The sequence below is a fragment of the Lolium perenne genome, chromosome 2 (genome assembly GCF_019359855.2).
Source record: "Lolium perenne isolate Kyuss_39 chromosome 2, Kyuss_2.0, whole genome shotgun sequence".
In the NCBI taxonomy this organism is placed as follows: Eukaryota; Viridiplantae; Streptophyta; class Magnoliopsida; order Poales; family Poaceae; genus Lolium; species Lolium perenne.
In genome coordinates, this window is record NC_067245.2 from 217,642,250 (window position 1) to 217,664,475 (window position 22,226).

Below are 22,226 nucleotides of genomic sequence, written 5' to 3' on the forward strand. Positions count from 1 at the left end.
CTGTTGGTCCATATCATGGATGATATCGTCGATCTAGGGCCGGCATTCTTACACAACATGATGCCGTTTGAAAGAATGAATGGGGTCATTAAAGGATACGTTCGTAACAGGTCACATCCAGATGGAAGCATCGTACAGGCTGGCTCACCGAAGAGTGCATCTCTTCTCGCACGAATTATCTAGACATCGAGGACCCTGTTGGTTTGCCTCAAAACAAGTACCTCCGTAGGTTCGAGGGAGTAGGCCACAAAAATGGAAGGAAGGAACTGCACGTGCACATGTCTGGTCGGAGTTCCGACTTTGACAGGCCAACTTAGTAGCGCTACAACACATTGACTTGATCGATCCTTGGTTGAAAGAGCACAAAACCATGATAGAGAACAGTGGCAAGCCGATGATGACGGAAGCGAAATATACAGAGAGCACAACTCCTCTTTTGCGCTGGTTCAAAGACCACATTGATGCTAATCCCCCACCAATGGATTCGACAAGGATAAACTAGTATTGGCCTTGTCACATGGCCCCGCGCCCAACATCATGACTTACCAAGCGTACGATATCAACGGGTACACATTCTACACGGAAGAAAAAGACAAGAACAGTGTTTACGTAACTCAGGGGTAACGATGGATTCCTGGACGGGTGACGTAAAGACTAGATACTACGGAAGAATCGAGGAAATCTGGGAGCTTAGCTACGCCGGGGAGAAAGTGCCGATGTTCCGTATCGAGATGGGCTAAGAGCGTCGAAAAAGAAGACCGGTATTTCACCACCATGTTTCTACCCGAAGCCAACAAATCAAAGTCCACGAACGCCACCGCGCAGAATGAGCCATGGGTACCGGCGAACACGTGCACCAATGCTTCTTCATAACCGACCCATCCAGGCCTAGCCGTGTTATCGTGAGGAGAGGCAAGAGGACCATCGTCGGAATGGATGGAGTCGCCAACGAGGAAGACTTCGAAGGACAAGTCGGAGACCCAATGATGGAAGAATCCGAGGACGAAGACACAACATACACCACAAGAAGAAGCAGGACCACGCTACCGAGGTCAGGTCGACCCTTCAAAAGAAGAAGTCACGACACGGGGCTAAATTATTCAACGACGAGCAAGAAAAGCAAGAAGAAAGCGAAACACTCTTCTCAATCGATGATGTAAAACTTTATTTGCAATGTATAACTCATATTTTGTGTAATTCATAACTACTCATATTGTCATGGCCAATATTTTATGTATGACTAATTAATATTGTGTTGGTCAATATTTTATGCATGCATGTATATAACTATAATTTTGTGTAATTCATAACTACTCATATTGTCATGGCCAATATTTTATGTATGACTAATTAATATTGTGTTGGTCAATATTTTATGCATGCATGTATATAACTCATATTTTGTGTAATTCATAACTACTCATATTGTCATGGCCAATATTTTATGTATGACTAATTAATATTGTGTTGGTCAATATTTTATGCATGCATGTATATAACTCATATTTTTTGTAATGCATAAACTCATATTGCTTGGTTATTATCTTGAAAAGAGAAGGAAATAAAATAGTATAGGATTTTTGGGAAAAGAAAAGAAACATAAAAGAAAGTGAAAAGAAATAAAGAAAAGAATAAAAAAAAGAAAGTGAAAAGAAATAAAAAGAAATGGCCAGCCAGGTTGGGGGACAAGTCCCTGTATAGTGGGGACCTTATTGCCGGCGCACCACATGCTTGGTTCGCCGGGGGTATAGTTGTCCCCGGCGAACCAAACATGTGGTGCGCCGGCAATAAGGTCCCCAGCTATACCTGGGACTTAACCGCTGCGCGTGCTATCTCTCTCTTCCTCTTCCTCACATCTTCCCCGTACCGACGACGACGACCACCCGCCAGCGCCGCCACCCGCCGTTCTGCACCACCAGCCCCCCCACCACCTACCTCCGCTGTCGAGGAGGAGCCGCCGCCGCTGTCCAGGAGGAGCCGCCGCCGCTGTCGAGGAGGAGCCGCCGCCGCTGTCGAGGAGGAGCCGCCGTCGGATCCGCCGCTCGCCAGCCGCCACAGAGAGGAGGAGCAGGAGCAGGAGACAGGAGACCCGTACCTGCCGCTAGCCGCCGCCGTCGACCCCTGCTGGTAGTCAGGTACGTCCACCCCTCTCGCCCCAATCCCCCTCCGCCCCCAATCCCCCTCTGCCCCCATTGCTTTTTCAATGTTAGGGTTCATACTAAAATCATCAATTTGAAAATGCTACTGGTTAAAAATGCCCAATTGTTTAGTTCAAAATGCTCATGCATGCTCACTGGTTGTAAATGCTCATACATGCTACTGGTTAAAAATGCTCATACAATTGTTTAGTTCAAAATGCTCATCCTACTGCCAAAAATGCTCATACAATTGTTTAGTTCAAAATGCTCATACATGCTACTGGTTAAAAATGGTTGTTTAGTTAAAAATGCTCATACAATTGTTTAGTTAAAAATGCTCATACAATTTGGTTCAAAATGAAAATGCATCATTACCTACTGCCAAAAAAAGAAAATGAAATAGAGGTTTGGCTCAAAATTGATTTTACTTGCAGTAGCTAAAATGAAAATTGATTTTGTTTAGTTAATTGGCCAGTGCATGTACAAGGTGAAGGAATGCTAGCAGTAGCAAGTGTTAGGGTTAGGCATACATTTAAATGTTAGGGTTAGGGTTAGCCAAGAATGCTAGGGTTAGGGTTAGCCAAGTGTTAGGGTTAGCCAAGAATTCTAGCAGTAGCAAGAAAATGGTCCATGCTATTGTAAAATACATGTTATTCTCAACATTTATATGTTCCCTTAACCAGAGAAAATGCTCTCTGCCATTTATGCTCTCATGCTCATGCTACTGTCAAATTATGTTAGCAATAAAAATAAAATGCTTTAATAAAATGCTTTATATACTAAGTGCTGTTGAAAAAAGAAATTGAGTTGGGGTTTTTTATTATAGTGTAAATGAAATGGAAATGCTACTGGTTCATTTAAAATAGTTCTCTGGTTTAGTTCACTATTGCTACTTCACTATTTAATTTTTGCATCTTGGAAGTCTCAGTCAATTCTTGTATAGTATCTGTCTGCGGTTGAACTTGTTGCTTGGTGGGTGGTTCTGGAATTCTTTTTAGTAGCAGGACATGGCATTGTGTCTGTTACTATGCTTCCTTAATATCTCTTTATGTTTCCTGATCTAAGTTGGGGTAACTACCATCTATGTCATTTGCTTGAAAATGACACAGTGCTAAGTTTAGACATGCCATGTATTGTTATTTGATTTGTCTGTTAGAACTGTCTGACTTGCATTGCATTGGTTAGATAAGGTTTAGTTGGTGTTTTGTGATGGCCTGCTTCAGGTTATCCATCTTGCTGGTGTTTGGTCTTTGCTTTTGCATATAATATACTATGTTTTGCTTCACTGCTCCTAGCATGTAGGTTTATTGTTGCATATATAGATGCTTCAGGTTATCCATCTTGCTGGTGTATGATTCCCTGCACTGTATTATCCATCTGTTTAGAAGTCTGTGAAATCTAATATAGTATTGCTAGTTGTTTGTTTGTGGTACCAACAGGTGCACTCAACCTTGAGATAGTACTTTGTTTATTGTTATTGGACTATGTGCTATACTGTTACTAATTGTAATTGTTTAAGTATGAACTTCTGCTACCTCACCATGTGGATGATGCAACAGCCTAGTAGCTGATGCTGCTGTTTATTCCTGTATCATTCAAATCTTATGCAACAGCCTAGTAGCTGATATATAAAATTCACTATGTTCATTCTCTGGTTTTAAATGGAGGTTGTCAAGTGTTATTTTTATGCTGATGTAAAATGCCACTGTAATGTATATGCTAAAAAGCTAGCTACTGTAATTTATGTGGTGATGGTTATGGTGATGGCATGGTTATGGAGATGGTTATGGTTATGGTTATGGCATTTCTATGTTTGCATTTACATTACGGGGATTGAGTTGCTATTGAGTGCCGGAATGTCGATTCATTTCCGTTCCGGCAATTCTAGCACTCGGCATGACCAATTTTTAGCAAAGGTCATGCCGAATTTTTCCGTGAATTCTAACTCTTTTTCGTCTTCTATTAGTGCAAGGCACCATGTCGTCTCAAGAAGAGTTAGAGGAGCACTACAATAGGCACTTCTTTCGGACGGAGGAGGATGCCGAGGCCGCTGGTGTTGGCGGCGACGAGGACCATGAGATGGAGGATGCCGCTGGGGGTAGTGCCGACGAGCCGAGCGGCAACGAGGCAAGCGCCGCCGCCGGGGGTAGTACCTACGAGCCTAGCGGCGATGAGGCAACCGGCGCCGCCGGGGGTGGCGGCGAGACAAGCGGCGACGATCCTAGCGCCGCCGCCGGGAGTAGTGGCACCGGGACAAGTGGAGCCAAGAGGCCGCGGAAGGCAAGGCGCCAAAACACGGTCGGCACCGGCGAGAGACACGATCAGAGGTGGACCCCGCCGATGGTTTGCCGGTGTTGCCGAAGGATGTTGCCAAGGGGTACGGCAACCAACTGGCATGTATCCTCCGAGAGGTCGTCAATCTCAACGAGACGGACCTCCGAGCTGAGAGCAAAGCGCCTTTGCGAGCCCAGCTCATTGCGAGGTTGCACGCACGATACAAGTTCCTAGGCGACTACGCCTCCAGTCATCAAACCAACAACATGGTGAACTCACAAGCCCTCCTGAAGTTCACCAAACACCTCCGCAGCTATAAGTACATGGTGCGGAGGCTGATTGCTGAGGGCAAAGGTTTCGAAGAGGTCCACTCCGCCGTTCCGCATGTCACCCAAAGCGGACTTTGATGCTTTTGTGGCCAATGAAGAGCTACAAGCAACCAAGAATCGCAAGTTGTGGGGGAAGGAAATGCGGGAGCTTAACATCGGCAACCACAACCTTGGGAGCCGTGGGTACGAGGGAAAGGAGCCCTATTGGGCGAAGGAGGATGAGGCGTATGTAAATGCCGGCATTGAGAACCCCTGGCTCAAGTACAAGGACCCGCTTGAAAGAAGATTCATCGAGTCCCGGTACCATAAGAAGAAACTAACCGGGGAACTTGTCACGGACCCGAAGGTCGTAACCGACATAATTTGGTTCACGAACGACCGGAAGGTCCTGGCGTGGGAGAACAAACGGGGAAGCAATGCACCGGTTGTATCAGATCAAGCATCGTACATAGAATAGTCGCATCATTTCTAAATGGTTCGCGTTTCTTCCGCAGAAGAAGAAAGACAAAGACTTTCTCAATCCTCCCAAGGTGACGAAGGCTCCTCGTCCCGAGGCGTCGACGGGCAGGGTAGCCTGGGACAAGCCTCTCGTACGGGCGCTAAACATCGTTAATGAGCATTCACCGACGAGAAGGCCGCATAGAGGCCGTGTGGCTGGCGCCGGTACAGGCTACAAGCATGGTCACTATGGCTTGTCGTCTGCGGCCGATAAAAATGCGCGTAATGAGAGGAAGCAGCGGGAGGCGGAGGAAATGAGGGAGTCAATCCTAGCCCAAGTCCAAGCTGGTTTGGTACCGCAATCGTACCGCAACTCAAAGCTACACTCGTACACTGAAGTCAAAGCTGAAGTCGCCGCTGAGTCCAAGCAGATTTCAACGCTATGCAAGCGTGGTATGAGGGTGGCAAACAAGGCCCCCCGAAAATGCAAGTGGTTAGCTTCAACGGCAGCAACTCGATGGTGCCGCCGTCCGCCGGCAATGACAATGTTATAATGGAGACTCCTCCGGCCGCCGGCAATGTCGCTGGTGCTAGGGATTCACCGTCCATGCCGGGTAGCAGCCCCTCCGTCACTTGCACGCCCGCCGCCGCATGTGCTGGCCCGTCGACATTAGCCGAGCTCAACGCCCTCACGGTAATTAACTAATGTGTACATCAAGTTAATATATTAGTTTCGTCATCCTTGCCCTCTCTCTAACGCCATACACATGTTCTCGCAGCGCTCTCGACGCCATGCACCTTTTTGATGAGAGTAAACGACGAAATCAAAGACGTCGCGAGGGGGTCCATCATTCGGCCCCTGGATAAGAAGTGGCACACACGAGATATGGCGGATGACGTTTACCGGGTTGAAGTGGATCGGGCGTTACCGGGCTATGAGGATTTGTTTCCTCCTAATCAACCGCATGGTGCCGATGACGATAGCCCGTTGAATCTGGCCTCACTGAAGGGTTGGGTACTGCTATGGCCGAAGACCCTAATTCGGATCAACACCTACTCGGGGTCGACGGCAAGCAAAGACAAGCACCTTGCGGCGCCACATGTCAGCGTCCCTCCACGACAGCCAGCGGCGCCCGTGGTCATCGCCCCACCCGAACGGCCACCGCGCAGAGGTCGGGCCGCCCCACCACAACAGCCACCGCGCCAGGCCGAGGAATATGAACGTGACAACTTCCAATGGGATATTCCTACGTCTTCACAAGTTGTCCATGAGGATGCGCCGGGCTTCAAATATGTGTGCTCCAAGAAGCTGTTCGATTCTCAAGAAACGGCCGATGAGGAGGAAAATCCTGAGGAGGTCGCCACCGCCGCCGTCAAAAATATGTTGAGCCCAAACACACTCCGTGCTACGGCCACTACGGCGATGGATGGTCCAGCACTACAACCCAAGAAGAGGAAGAGGGCAAATAAGAAGGACGCCCAAGACAAGGCGGCGGCCAAATCCAAGGACAAGGTCCCACTCCTTGACAAGTTGCCAAACAATTGGCGACCTCTGCATCACTTGGGTCAACCGATGCTGCCGGAGCATGTCGTGAAGAAACTCACCCCGGATATGAGGAGCTTGCATGAGACTGTCTTGCATGTGGAGAACCTTCTTCTCAAATCAAAAGATCCTGGTTACCCTCTCTTCGTGGCGAAGGTGCCAACTGGCATGAACTTCGTCGAGAAGTACCACGCGGACTTGTGCTTCATCCGGTTCAACGACATCTTCAGCATCTATCGCATGCAAGCGCTCCACTTTAGTGTGGTTCGCCTAGTTGCTCTTAGCATGTCTTCCCAGATTGTTAAGGAGGGGACGCCGACCATCGCGATCATGGACCCCTTCTATATGCGGGAGAGCATCATCTGCAACCACGGGGATCGCGCGATTGCCACCCAGAGGGTCGAGGATTTCATGTCTGGCGAACATTAAGAAGGGCGCCATTCTCATCCCTTACTTCCCGAGTAAGTAATCACTCGCTAGTCCCCCATCACCATTCTATCCTATATCTCCATTTGCATTTCCAAAGGTTAATCCGTGTGTTTTCCGCAGAGACAAGTTCGCACCCTCATCGTCGTGCACCCGCAACACTCGCATGCAGTCTATCTCGACTCGGGTAGGGACCGCAAGAAAGACTACTCCCACATCGTGGCCCTTCTCAATGATGCTCTCACCGGCTTCGCCAACAAGGCAGGCCCCCTCAAAGTAGAGAGGAAATCCCGAGGAGGCTTCGTCTTAACCCACACAACCAACTTCCCTGCCTCGTGCAGCCGACGCCCGACAATGGGATGGACGCGTGGTACGCCATCCTTCAGATGCAGGAGTACATAAAGTACGCAGATGACATGTTGCTGCCGATAATCTCGAAACAGGTTTGCAAACATGGCGGATGTCCCCGATAGAGAGATTAGAAAGAAGCTGGGGTCGCATCCAGCAGTTCATTTGCACGATAATCCTGCAGGATGTCAACAATAGGTCTGGCGAGTTCTTCTACGGCTATGGTCTACCACCTAATGACGAGATAGACCTCCGCTTGGAGATGTCGCGTGATGAGAGGCCGTTCAACTCGCTTGAGGGCTGCCGTCCATTCCCCCCTAGGCGTACAACCTGATCTTACGACGGGAACACTTGCTAAAGCTTGAACGATATGTCCTTGAACTTCCGTTGTAATAATTGTTATATATTCCCATAGAATCGACTAGTTGCTTTTATTTAGTTGTATGAATGTGCATGTGAACATGTGTCTGTAGTTTCATTTACTTTGCTATATATTTCAAGATTATGGCGTACATAGCTTAATAATTATTTGCATTTACTCGACCACTACTTGCCTCGTATTTGGAGTTCGCCGATGATTAGAATGTTCGGTCAATCGTACACTCGGGGGTGGAGCCGGTGAGCCTTGGTGCGACGGCCACAAGTATCAATCTATTGTGCATCCTACCTAGCCTCACCGACTCCATCCCTGGATGTTAATATTTGTTTCGACCGACAAAGTATGAGGCACGCTATTTAATTCGTACTACTTGTCTTCTATTTGAGTTCGCACTTCTTAATTGCATTGGCCGATGATTAAAATGTTCGGTCACTTGTACACTCCGGGGTGGGGCCGGTGAGGCTTGGTGTGAAGGCCACAAATATCAATCTATTGTGCATCCTACCTAGCCTCACTGACACCATCCCTGTATGTTATTATTTATTTCGACCAACAAAGTATGAGGCACATGCTATTTAGTTCATACTACTTGTCTCTTATTTGAGTTGGCACTTGTTCATTGCATTGGTACTAACGTTTTACTTGTCTTGTGAATGGAGATGCCGACGACATATGTCGTGTACAAGGAGGGTTCTGGAGTCTACGACGACTGGGAGGACTGTCGGAGACAGGTGCACCGTTTCAGCGGCAACAGCTACAAGGGATACCCCACTAGGGTGGAGGCGGAAGGAAGATACGCCCGTTATCTAGCGGGAGAGATGAGGGACATGAGGAGGAACCGGATGAAGACCATGGCCTTCGTGATGATGGTCATGACCATGTTGGTCATGTTCTATGTGATTCTAGTTTAGGTTAGGACCTACATTGTGAGGTGTATGACGATACTTGTGACGACTATGTACCAAGACTTCTAACTTTGTGAAACTTCGCCGTTCGGTGTTGCATATGCACATGTGTTGTATGAAATCAACACATTCCGAAACGAGACTTGCGTATTTGTGTACTGATACCGAAATGAAACTTGGCTCTCTATGTGCTTCTCATATTGCATGTAATACTGTATAAATATGAACTGCGTTGTAAATATATACTGCTGTCAAAATTGTATTGTAATATGCTGGAAAAAAGTGGAAAAAAGAATTTTCGAATTAATTGCCGGCGCACCTAAATAACACATTGCCGGCGCACGTGGCATGCGCCAGTCTTTGGAAGCACTCTTGCGGCGCACCCGATAGTGCGCCGGTGAAATAGATCTTTGCCGGCGAAAGCAGTGGTGGTGCGCCGGCGATAGCTGAGATATCGCCGGCGCACAACCTGGTGCGCCGGCAGTGTCCGTTTATCACCGGCGCGTTCGCACCGGCGGGCTTGTGGTGCGCCGGCAATGGGGGTTTTAGGTGCGCCGGCAATGGGCCTTTCCCTAGTAGTGGTAAGAACTCATCCTGGCCTGAGTGCGGGACAGGAGGAAGCTTGACGAACGACGGACACGTCGTTGCTAGGTAGGAGTGCGGGTTAATTACATCTTTTCAAGGGGCTAAACTGCAAAATGCCGAACGGACGACGGAACCCCTTTTTGCTTTATTATTAGGTATAGACTAGGACAAAACCCGTGCGTTGCTACAGATCAAATCACATGACTAAAAGTATTTACTTTAAAATGCTTTCAGCTACACTAAAATTTTAAAATTAATCATAGTTGTGTGGTGCTTTGGGCATTCATTCTTCCCCCAACTAATGTTGCATGGTTATGATAAGAGCAGAGAAGAGTTGCATCGACAATATGAGAGCATCAATAAGTTTAAAAATTTGAGATAATTAGTAACCAATTAACTAATAAATTCTTTGAGAGCTGCAAATATAATCCAGATCAGTGGCTGTTGCGATACAACGACAAGTTCGATATATAGCACAATTATTCATGACACATAGATCAGCATTCAGGTGAAACTAAAAAATATTAACTTACTTTTTCTTGAAAGCTCGCGAGATTGAGATGTCTATAAATACTTTACCTCCAGGCTGCACCTCCACATGTGGAGAACACAAACATAAAGTCGATAGCTAGATAAACTTGAGTATAGAACCCAAAAGTAAAAGCATTTGCAACTTTAATTATAATTTATTTAAGGATGAGCTGACTGAACGCTGTTGCTTTGACGCCATATATCATCAAGCTATTTGTGTCCATCAATACAGAGGCATCGCAAGTCCGTACGGCGTACGTACAGTATAGTTGGAATACAACAAAACATATCTGAACCCTGTCATGGTATGCAAGTTTGGCATCCGGCTGTCGTAAGACACATGCATCAATCAAAATTGAAGCCATCCGATGGATTGCAGCATCATATGTGAAACGTGCGCAAACTGAGGTGTGGCAATTCTGATCAGATCCTAATTAACTGGCATGCTTGAAGAACAGAAAAGATCTTGTTATGCCCGAGCAGAGGCAGCATCCTTATCGATTAGCTACCGCAACACTGCAGTAGCGAACCAGCTGAGCAATCAGCGGTTAGAGTTTGATCACCACACGCTATGCGAACTCAGATGGCATGCGGCGTCTCAACAGACGTGGAGCTCCAGCGGTTCCAAAACCCTAGCGCATGGCTTCATACGCCGTAGCCGGCGGTGGCAGTCTACGACTCTACGTAGGGGATGCACCTGAACCGCACGACCAGGCAACACTGTCAAATCCCGACGTCGTCGCTCTTCACGGCCAGCCCCCATACCGGCCGAGGGGCTCCGCCCCACGATCCTCGACATGCTGGTTGTGCTCAGCTTCGCCAAGCTGCCAGACGATAGTTATAGCGGTGGTGCGCAGCGCCTACGTCGGCGGCGGCGTCGATCAGGTGGTCATCGTCGCCAACCTCGGCGCGCTGCAGATCCTGCCGTGAATCATCGCCGACCTTAGAGAACCGCCATGGACGACATCGAGTCGAGCTTGGTTGGCGCCGACGAAAGAGATTCTTGGTGGCTGGAGCGGTCATCACCTGGTCCTTTATAGACGGGTCATCTCGCCTCGTCTTTATGGACAGAAGTTGTGTCGTGGGCGCGTTGGCTAGTAGATTTCTGGTTAAGACCGGGCAGGAGTTGTGGCCTCGTGGCCGCGTGCCTTGGCCAGTTATTTTTTGACCCGGAAACGATCTGATTTGCGAAGACTCCCTTGAGTCCTGCTTGTATACGGTTCAGCTTTATGTACGGAAGAAACACCAACGTACGAAAATCACGGGAAGGAAACTCGGGGCAAAACGTGAACGACGGACGACGGAAACAACTGCGGACGAAGGGGTAACAAACAGGACGAAACCACGGAAACGTTAGCTCCTTTATTATTAGGTATAGATAGATATAGATAGATATGAGATATCATTGAGGTTTGTCCTGTGTTGACTGCTTAACATCGATGAGAGCTGTTGTTTGAGAGCCAGGGAATTGAACCGGTAAGTGATTGGCCTTATTGGGCCTGGTGAGCAATTGGGCCATTTAGGTAAAAATATATGGGTAGGGATTTTGGGCTGTGCGTGACTGCCTGTGCTCATTGGCATCTAGAATCAGAAACCGATCTTCACACGAAACACCATCCTGCCGCTGACTCAGAAACCGATCGGCAGTGCGGCAGAGCGCAAGCGCGCAACAGCCAGCAGGAACCAAAACCGCGGCCGCCGGCCGACGAGACGAATCCTCGATTCGGGAACGGCAAGACCGCTCCGCCGACTGAGCCAATATGGCGTCGAAGAAGAACACCCAGTACATAATGCAAGGTATTTGAGAACTAAACTTTTGCTTCAAATTCTGAAACTTATCTCGTTGTTGACTGAAATAATCTTCAGTACTACAAGGTCTGCTACATTGCTCCCAATGATTAATTGTTTGGTTTCCGCCACACCTTAAATTTTTTCTGCCTCCGCCACTGGTTTGCACCTTGACAGAGACTAGCATGTCTTCAACGAAACAAAGGAAAAAAGGTTTGCTGATTCTGGTCCAATCTGGGTGTACCCCGGTGTTAATTGTAACAGATGTGGCTTATGTTTGAAGTCTGCAGATAGTGCTGGGTTTGTTCATGCACGGTGCCTGCTGGGTATGCTCTTTCCTGCGTGACTGCAGATGGCTGCAGCTTTGACACAGCAGGGATACGTTTACCTTTCGTCCACCTTGCATAGGCAAACCAAGCACTGCCTGCAGGCTTCAAACAGAAGGCACATCTGTTACAATCCACGCCAGAATACACTCAAGATTGCAGCAGACTCAAGCAACTGATTTGTTTCGTGGTGGACATGTTGTCTTGAACAGAAATTAGTTCTTATCAGGCAACGTGACATAAATTAACCAAGCGCATGCAACTGGCAAGTTCAACTAACAGAGTTATATTACTGCAGTGTGGTGCATATATTTCCATGTCCACCAAGTTCAGATTTTCTAACAGAATACGCCTACACCAGTATAATGTTACATGTACTACACAGCCTACCAGAACTACCATGGAAATGTGGGACATGAGCAGCAACCTAACACGAGATCTATACAGGCTTAGACGCCTACAACCCTACTTGGTGTACTTATATCCATCAAATATATTAGTTGTGGGGGTGTTTCCGGCGGCTGCCCACTTAGGCAAAACCCTACCAGATGCCACAGGCTGTTGGACGCTGCTGCACAATTCCTCTTCCTCATATCCGTCCAACTCAAGATCTATAATATGCCGGCCATCTTGGACGATGCTTGCAGCATCAGATATTACCTGCTTGGCGTTCCGTGTCTTTGTCGTGCGTTTCTTGGACTGAACCGAGCGTTCTTCAAAGTCATCACCATTATCAGACACATTGATGGCGGTGAGGCCCCTTCGCTTCTTCGCGGCCTCATTTTGCTCGTTACTGCCGCCGCTGCTGCTGTTTCTCTTGCCTCCGCTTGAAAATTGGTTGAGAAGCTCATCTATGGTTGCAAGCACGCGATCCCCATACTTGTTGAGCTTCACCCTGAGAAAAACACGTAAAGCGGAATGTAATTCTTGCTCTAGTTATCAACACTGTGTTGCCAACATTACAATGCACACTGAATATAACTTTTGTAGGGTCATTACTTGCCGATGCCGTTTATGTCCAAAAGTTCTTCTTTCGTCCTTGGTATTCGGATGCTTATTTCCTTCAATGTTTCATTTCTGAAGATGAATAATTCACCACGTCACTAGGCAGTCAGTGCTTGCACAGCCGAATATAAAACATGGAACTTACTTAAATATGTGGTATCCAACACATCCTGGAGTATCCTCCGCTATCTGAGTCCTAAGGATTTTTAAAGTTTCAAAGAGCAATGTTGAAAAATTCTGCAATGGAGAATAGCCTTTAGAATGGAACCAAATAAATACACACAAAAGAATTTATTAGAACTAACGACCCACTACCTCATCCACTTCACTCTGCTGATGAACAGTCTTATTGGTTTGTGAAATTGATGGTTCATCAAGTTTCCCCATCTTAGGTGCCTGCTCAGGAGTGGGAAACCTGCAAATTAACATAACAAAGCATTAGAGCATTTCGTTGTTCAAAGATGTTTGGAGGATTAAATGAATTTTTGACTAGAAGAAAGCACCCTAGTGTGATAGCCCAATTTAGCTTTTAAATCTCAACTTTCCAACCTTGATTTAAATCAACTAAGTTGCAATCGTAACGACATTTGAATTATCTATTTCAGCCTAACAAATCAAGATCAGATTGTCGGTAACATTATATTGTGCAAGCCAAATTTAGGCAACTCCCAGAGTGCAAACTCATACACCCATAAAATCATCATGCTCACTAGACAATCTTGATTAATGATGGACCCTAAGAAGATTTTAGGTGAGAACTCGTGAAAAATATCCGTATCTTCTAACAAATCACAAGGGAAATATTTCTAAACAAAGCAAAATATGTCAATCTAACTTGAAGAGAACTGGCGAATACAGAACATATGGTAAATTCAATAACATGTACAAGGCAGAAAACGAACTTAAGGACAATTATGTGATTGCCAGAGCGAAGACCACCAGCTTTTGTATGATTCACCTGCTCCATGAAAAAACTGTAAGGAAAGCATATGTATACGACCAAGGCAGCCACTAGAAAATAGCAATATTCTTCTAAAAAGGTTTTTTTAAATAGGGATCAAGTATTTCCTCAGCTACCTTTAAGACAGATGATACTGATCCATAATCACTCTTTTTGACATCCTCAGTAAGTATTCCCTCAGTTACTAGATGCCGTAGTACTCTTGCGGCCTCACCTTTACCTAGATTCTTCCCAGCTCCATGAAGAGGCAAAGCATCATGATTGCTCTTCTTGACCTAAATGCAATAGTAGATAAGCTTACAATCTGGGCGCAAGTATGTAGTTTCACCACGATTTCTCCCGCAGTAAGCCAAGATGCACAATATTCAGATTGCAGAAAGTAAGTTGTCACTGATAGCGAGTAGCAGAATTAATGAACTTCAGAAATAATAATTCTGGGTGCTTAGCGGAATGCATACATTTTGGTTCATGGAACCCCTGTAAACTTCAAGAATATGAGAACTTGAACATGCCTGCCTTATCGACGAAACCAGCTCGACCTGAAAAGCAACAAGATGGTGTAGGTTCGCAGCAACTCAGCGAGGTGTGCATATGTTTGGGAGGAAGGGCACAGCTGTCTAGGCACTTACCAACTGCCTAGCAATATCAGTCACGTCTTTCTCAATCCATCTCAATCCTTTCAGGCAATTATCACATGTCTTTGCACAATGTGATGGATCAAATGTCTCACCGAAGTGGATCAGCTGTAAGAAACGTCTGCAATCCACATCATTTTCGCAGTAACTAACCTACAGAAGAGAAAAAATGTCATGTTTATGATGGCTTCCAAACTACAGCTCGAATAGCAGAATGCATATAGAATTATTATACCATGCACAAGAGATTCTCCTTGTGCGTTTGAAGTGCTTGCTCATGTTTAGACAAAGAGCGTCCGGGTGGTCTTGATGTTACTTGCTCTGCAGATCCTTGTGTAATCATGTGTTTGACACGAATCTAGACAGTTTATAAGAAAATTATTTGTTTGTTATGACTGATGATGTGAAGATGGTGAGAAGCTGAAAATAAAGTTACCACTAGACTTACATAGTCAGAATAGTTGTAATAAAGCACACAAGATGACGGCTGTCCATCTCTACCAGCACGTCCACACTCCTAAAAAAATACTCGGTCACGAAACAGCTTCAACCATGCAGTTTCCTATGCACGCATTCCTTACCTGATGATATCCTTCAATTGATTTGGGAAGGGAATGATGAATAACAAAACGAACATCAGGTTTATTGATACCTGCAAATTGGAACGTTAGCATGGACACAGATAAATAATGCATTTAAAGATGTTTGAATCACATTACCCATTCCAAATGCAACTGTAGCACATATTATGTTTATCTTATCCTTACTCCATAGCCTCTGGACTTCTGCTCTATCAAAAGGCTCCATGCTTCCATGATAGTGTGATGCTTGATGCCCATATTCCTGTGAGGAAACAGATAAACATTCTAGTGAGACATGTCAGTAGTTAAAATGCTAGGCACTTCAAATTTGCACAGCCCATCAAATTTCAAATTATCTGATTAAATCTAAGTACAGTCCTTGGGATTTTTCACATCATCTGACTAGAACAGATAAAATGTTAAACATCATTATACATTCTAAAAACATCAGGTACTACTGCTGACATGGCTGGCACTTAAGCAAGTAATGAGACCATGACATGTAAATCTAGGAAAAAATAATCCAGACGTCTCATGAAAATTGCTAAGGTTTGGTGCATCTATCTTACTTTAGGCATCAAACCTAAGTCAGCTAGCAAATGTTTTTTTAAAGGAAATGTGATAGGGGAGGCCCCTACAGTGATTTTGTTTTGAAATAATAACCCAAATTCGTTTCTGTGAGGACCTAAACCTGGGTGGCCACTCCCCTACCCAAGTGAGCTGCGCTCACTTCTTCAGATAGGAATTGTTGATGTCACAAATCAACATGTGTATAACTAATTTTAGCAAACATAAACTAAAACCAAAGTGCAACTCCTTTTACAAATATGGGCCCCCAATGACAACAAAAATACGGAGCCCTTTTTTACTGGCATAAATGATCATCTATATTACGTAGAGGTAAGGGCGTCTTTCCAGAAACCAGCACTCAGGAATCAGGATAAACAAGAGGATTGACCCAAAAATATATTTTTCAGAACTATATCAAATTAAAGATGGAAAACACATGTAATACTGAAAAGATTGTTGAGGAAGAATTTGCTCAAGCAACCAAGATTAAATATCTAAAGATAACAGAGCATGCTTGAACAGTGAACAATTTAAAGTCTGAAGAAGTAACCCTCAGTTGTTCAGCCACTTTTTCACAGTCCATTCTTGAAAGACAATATATGATGCCACATTCTTTATGATGATTTTTGCGGATAAAGCAATCTATATCCTCAAAGCATTTCTTTGTCTTGGGCATCACAATATACCTGCAAAACTTGAACTGAGATGATTTGATACAATAGAAGTTGAACGTTAATATATTTCTGACAGACTTACCTCAGATTTGAACGATTAAAACTTTGTCTAAAAACAATACAGTTCGCGAGGCCTAGAGCTTGCACAACATCTTCCTTCACACTAGCAGTTGCTGTTGCAGTTAAGGCCAGGACTGGGGTCTCTGGGAACTTTTGTTTTAAGAGACCTAGATTCTGAGAGATCATATATAAAAGCTATATCAAATGATTTTCTTTTGTTTGACGTGGACATATATCTTCCTGATAGAAAGTACCTGGTAATCAGGTCGGAAATCATGACCCCACTGGCTTACACAATGAGCTTCATCAATAACAATTCTAGAAAGATGACCTCGTGAATATAAAATTTCCAATTGTCTCAATAGAGCATCACTCCTGTACCCAAGAAATTGCTACCAGTTACTACAAAATACATTGATAGTAGAACAGACCTAAATGATATACTGACAGAGAAGGGTATAACTGTACAAGTGAGGGACTAATAGAGAACTTAAGCCTTAAGTGAATTCAGGGATTTCTACTGTAGATGTTAAGTAAAAAAGAGGAACTGTAAGACAGATCTGAGATCTGGAAAACATGAACTACTGAACAGTGCCACCAGGTCATATGAAGTAAGTGCTCTTACCTAAATACAATAGTAGATAAGCTTCACACTATATTGCAAAAGGATATTTTTCAAACCACGGTCAAGAGATGATGCAGCCAATTCCAAATATAACTAGACTTGTGATGCATAATTTCCAACATTCCACTTACTTAGCTATTTTTTCTGGCGTGACATACAGTAGCTTGTAGTTGCACGTAGACAATAGATCTCTTAATATTCTCTGCTGCTCCGTCCACTCCAAGTTGGCACTGAGATAAGTTGCAGGAATATTTGCCTGCTCCAGACGGTGAGTGGTCAAAAAAACATCAAGAAATATGTGCTAGGAAATGAAATAACGTATTACCTGCAGTAAATGCATGATCTGGTCTTGGATGAGTGAAACAAGGGGACAAACTACTAGTGTTATGCCCTCCTCAATGAAAGCTGGAAGCTGCAAATAGAAGAGTGTTTAGTGCTCATTTGAGGAATAAAATCTTGTAGATAGTTAGCAGTCAATGCTAAATAAATTGGTTTCTTTTATTTCCTTGCAAGACCATCAATTAATTCATAACTCCCAATCTCCCATCTGATCTCAAGACTTAACTCATCTTCAATGCTGATACATGAAACTTAAATGTACCTCTTGACCAGTAGTATCATTTATATGTGAGCACTAGAAACGACAAAAGGCAAAGGAGTAGCAACATAAAATCACCACTGAAGGGACAAAAGGCAAAGGAGAAATAATTTTCAAAGATGTATATCATATCAAACAAGGACAAAAATTTGTAGAAGCATGGTTTGTTACCTGATAGGTCAAACTTTTTCCACCGCCAGTTGGCATCAAAACAAAAACATCTCTCCTACTCATTGTGGCATTAATTATTTCTCGCTGATTTGGGCGGAAAGAACGATTTCCAAAAACTTTCTTGTTGTGGACCTGAAGACGTAGCCAAAATTATTGATTGTCATAAATCAATGTTGATGGAGTAATTAACTCTAGATTTTGAAGAAAATAACCTCAAGTTCCTTAGTCCACGAAAAGTCTCTGCTGCTCCACTTCTTATCACCAGAACCGTCAGTGTAGGTAATATCTATATTTTTACGGGTGTAATCTCTCAGCACTGACGGTGTGTCAAAACTATCCGTGTAAGTATATGGAGCAGGAGTATAGCATGAACCACCGTTCCCAGGTTCATTCCCGAAATTAAGCTGAGACTGGAATCTATCATTGTCCATTACAAAAGTGCTTCTTGGGGTCATAGGGGGGTGATGCCCCTCTACAGCTGTTGTGGAGGCCATAGAGTGTGATCTCTGCCTCTCATCATCTTGGGTTGGCCTTGCCATATAGTCCCCAAGTATCTGCATCTGTTTCTTCAGATGTGCTCTGCAGAGAATATAACCATGGAAAATATCAGCATTGATGCTGGTAAAACCAAGCAACATAATATACACAGAAATAATCAATAGAGCCAAGAATCAAACCGCTGCTGACGAAGCTCTTCAGAACGTTGAGGACTGAGTTCTCCAGAACCATCAATAAGTTCACTGGATACTGCAAGCAACTGATCCTTCAACTCCAACAAATGATAATTTGGCTCTGGGCAAAAAGCTAGCTGCAAATATTAACTTGTGAGCTAATCTGTTAAAATAGCTACTGCCAAAACAGCATTTATGATGACTCACTTAATACGTTAATTACCTTGCAACCATGGCTACAAATTTCAGACAGTTCCTGTGCTAAACTATTCTCGTCTAAACCTGTGGAGTTACACTTGTTTCCTGATGGAGTTGACATTTGCCTGGATGCTGACCCTCTGGGTGTATTTGTCGCTTCATAATGTTCCATAACTATGCGGTCCACGTCAATACTCTGGAACATAATTAGATTTGTCACCCAATAATGACATGATAAGATGGCATGTTCAGCTAATTCTGGGAAGATAATTCAGTAAATAAACATTAAAGTTATCGCACGAAAGCAAAGCACCTACCGCCAGAATCTCATCATCATCCATGGGGTCAGCACACATGTTATCCGCAACAGGAACGGTCTGGTAAGACTTAGCGTCAGTTCTGGTAAAATTGCACTGATATGTTGTTCCAACCACATGATTGCTCTGGTAAGTCGCTGTACGGGAGTTGATGCCTGCCAGCCGATGACTGGTATTTTGCTCCAGAATACCTCCTTCAGGGCGTTGATGCATACTTTCCTGGGAGGGAACTGTACTCCTTGGCACATTGTCCAATTTGTTGGCATTATATGAAGAATCCTTTGCGTAAGCATGAGCATAATCCCCGTCACAATCTTTCACTTTTGCAGATAAACCAGGTCTTAAATAACTCTTACAGGCCACCTGGGTGTTGCGCACAGAACGCCAGGCCTGTCATAGAAGTGTCCTTAGAATACCAACAACCACACATAAGTGAACAGAACACATTGAACTTTGGAGATGGTGGCAATTAAGTTTATGCTTTTTTCAGCAAAGTAATTACTGAAAGTAAAAGACAAGCCTGGACTGAATTTAGAGGTATGGGGCAAGTGGGAGTGATGTTTTCCACCACCAGTTGGCATCAGAACCTGACAGGTCAAAGTTTTCCCACAACCAGTTGGCCCCAAAATAGTATGCAGTACACGTTTGGTGGGCAGCTTTCAAGTTTAATAACGCACATATCCTAGTTTTGCACTTTGCCGAGACAAAGAAACGGCAATAGCTTTTATAATATGGTTTGAAAATAGACCTGCCTCTTAGAGTAAGGTAAGCTTAATCTACAGATTGCAATGGTAAGTGACTCTTCAACTATAGCATTTTCAAGCATTGAGTGGTGATTCATAACATGTTACAGTATAATTGACATACCTTCTCGATCCATGGAACTTGAAGGCGTTCTGGGCCTTGAATTTTACAAGCAGCAGACCTGGGCATATAATTTGTGTTGGTAATGTGGTAAGGCCAATTTAATACTACAACATGGCGATAACAGAAGTAAGCGTACCTTAAAGAAAGCATTATATCCGGTTCTGGATTTGCCCTTTGAGTCGGTAAAGAGAACAAAAAGCTCGAACTCAGAAAGTCATCTTTGCTACGGGAGCTCTGTATAGCATCTGCGTGATGTGGCCAGTTGACTATCGGCGCCTTATCACTGCAGCTGGAGCCAGCGTTCGGCTTGTTGCTGCCTTGCATCCGCCGCTATCAATAATTAGGGCATGAAGCGGTGCTGAATGTCGGGTGACGAAGATCTCGCAAAGCCACAGTCCAGAACCAAACTGCGGCGTGTAGAACAGCACTTGTACGGTTCTGCCAGCATGTGCGAGCAGCCCCAATATGGCTCAGATGGTGTGATGGATATAACTTAGCTGCAAGGCTGCAACAATACGATGTAGAATTATGAGTGAGAAACAGAACAGGTAGTCTTGAGCTTGCAAATGATACTGAGTGAGTCATGTATGTAACGCTAAGATGCCTATGTTAGCAAATGCTACGGTGGGATCTGATCAGAAGCTCAATTTATTACTGAACACAAGGTAGAGATAGCGGGAGTTTGTTTTAAAATAGCAGGCCTGATTGAGTAATTGCGTACAGCCCAAAGAAAATATGATATCCTTGCTACTTTGCTAAGGTGTTAACCATCAGTTGATCCCACGAAAACACAAACAGATAAGGCGATACTAAGTCCAGTTATCCGGCTGACAGATGAGGCTCTACAACTGGCATGTGCTCAGCAACGGAATGGAGCAGGAGATGGACCGTGTAACGTCAACTGCATACACGATTCGGTTCAAATGCTTGAGAGCACTGAAAAGTCAATGAGCTCAATTCAGACGTTAACCAAATGAACCCCCGGTAGGAGCAGCGTTCCATGGGAGGGGACATACCGTAGCGGTCATTCCGTCGAACGCCCTATCTTCAAACCCTACAGCCCCACCCGACGACCCAAAACAGCTCGCCCGCTTTCGCCACTCCCAGCCACAACGACGACGAGGGGAGATCCCGCTTTGCGCAGCGCCATGACACTCCCACCCACCCACCCACCCAAAATAAACCACGGAACCTTCACAGAAATGGAGGCGACTGGGGAAGGCGAGATTACCTGGCACCGACGAGGCCGCGGAGGCGGAGGCGGCCGTGCGCGCGAGCGCCGGAGGGAGAGAGCGAGAGGAGGAAGACGGAGCCCTAGCACGAACGGGATGATAATTTGGGGAATGGGAAAGGGAATCTGTGGGATTTTTTTCTCTTTTTTTTCCCTGTGTGTGCGGGAGAGAGGAAAGAAATGGCCGGCGGTATTTGGTTTTGGGAATTGGGAGAGGGCGCCGGGCGGGGTAGGGACACGGGATTAAAAATTGAAAACCTCGCCGTGGAGGGAAACGGAATCGGCAAACGGCCTCCGAATCCCTGATTAGCGCCGAGGCCGTCCGATTAGTTTTCTGAGATTCGTGCATGGGGTTGGCAGGCAACGCTGCGTGTCTACCTGCCAAAACGGGACGTTGTATCATTGCATTTCTAACGGGGGGACGCAATGTTCATTTACGACTGCATGCATGGTTGAAAAGCAGATCTACACCTAAGCCCATCGTTGCGACGCATAGTGACCGGTAGGTAAGACGCAAACACGGCCCAATGTCACCTCGGTTTTGTTTCTTAATTAAACTATTCTATTTGTATTCAACTTTGAAATGTTTGGATGTAATACATAAATACTTTGAACCTTTTTTGTGTTTATAATAAACGCTTATTTGTAAAACAAAAAAATAGCCTGAGACGGATCAAATGCGTCGGGCCGCTAGAGATACCCCAACGCAAAACGATTGCTACGGTCTTTGCAACCATTTCCGCATCCGCAGCTTGACGCAAACAAACGTGGACGATCAATTCTAATGTCCGTGTTTTGTATTGGGCCGCTTGAGATGCCCTCAGAGAGGTTTGGGGGCGAGAGGGAGATGGGGACGACAATGGCCAGAGAGCAGTTCCCTACGCGCCGCCGTCTAGTCCTTGCACTTACGACCGACACGACTAGTTGTGCTGCCATGGAAATATCCCATGATTCCGGCGGGCCTCGATCGCTCCAGTGGCGACCCAAACAGCCAGCATGTATCCCTGGTGAACAGGATTTTGCGAGTGCAACCCACATTCCTTTTTTTTCGA

The 22,226-nt window shown here is 45.1% G+C and overlaps 1 protein-coding gene across 1 annotated transcript; it reads right to left on the minus strand.

Annotated features, from left to right (window-relative positions):
• Positions 1–12,280: 12,280 nt before the first annotated feature.
• LOC127334884 (ATP-dependent DNA helicase Q-like 4A) lies at positions 12,281–21,376 on the minus strand. Its single transcript, XM_051361429.2, has 25 exons — positions 21,175–21,376; positions 20,080–20,448; positions 19,944–20,001; positions 19,077–19,466; positions 18,785–18,955; positions 18,568–18,698; positions 18,103–18,469; positions 17,891–18,022; positions 17,447–17,533; positions 17,253–17,377; positions 16,751–16,871; positions 16,519–16,670; positions 16,313–16,448; positions 15,331–15,454; positions 15,193–15,263; positions 15,060–15,128; positions 14,847–14,969; positions 14,606–14,764; positions 14,435–14,515; positions 14,093–14,251; positions 13,918–13,973; positions 13,331–13,430; positions 13,161–13,252; positions 13,010–13,087; positions 12,281–12,905 (listed from the first exon to the last, which is right to left on the minus strand). Exons 2-25 carry the CDS (start codon positions 20,265–20,267, stop codon positions 12,476–12,478), a joined length of 3,600 nt encoding a protein of 1,199 aa, XP_051217389.1. The 5' UTR covers positions 20,268–20,448; positions 21,175–21,376; the 3' UTR covers positions 12,281–12,475.
• Positions 21,377–22,226: the final 850 nt, after the last annotated feature.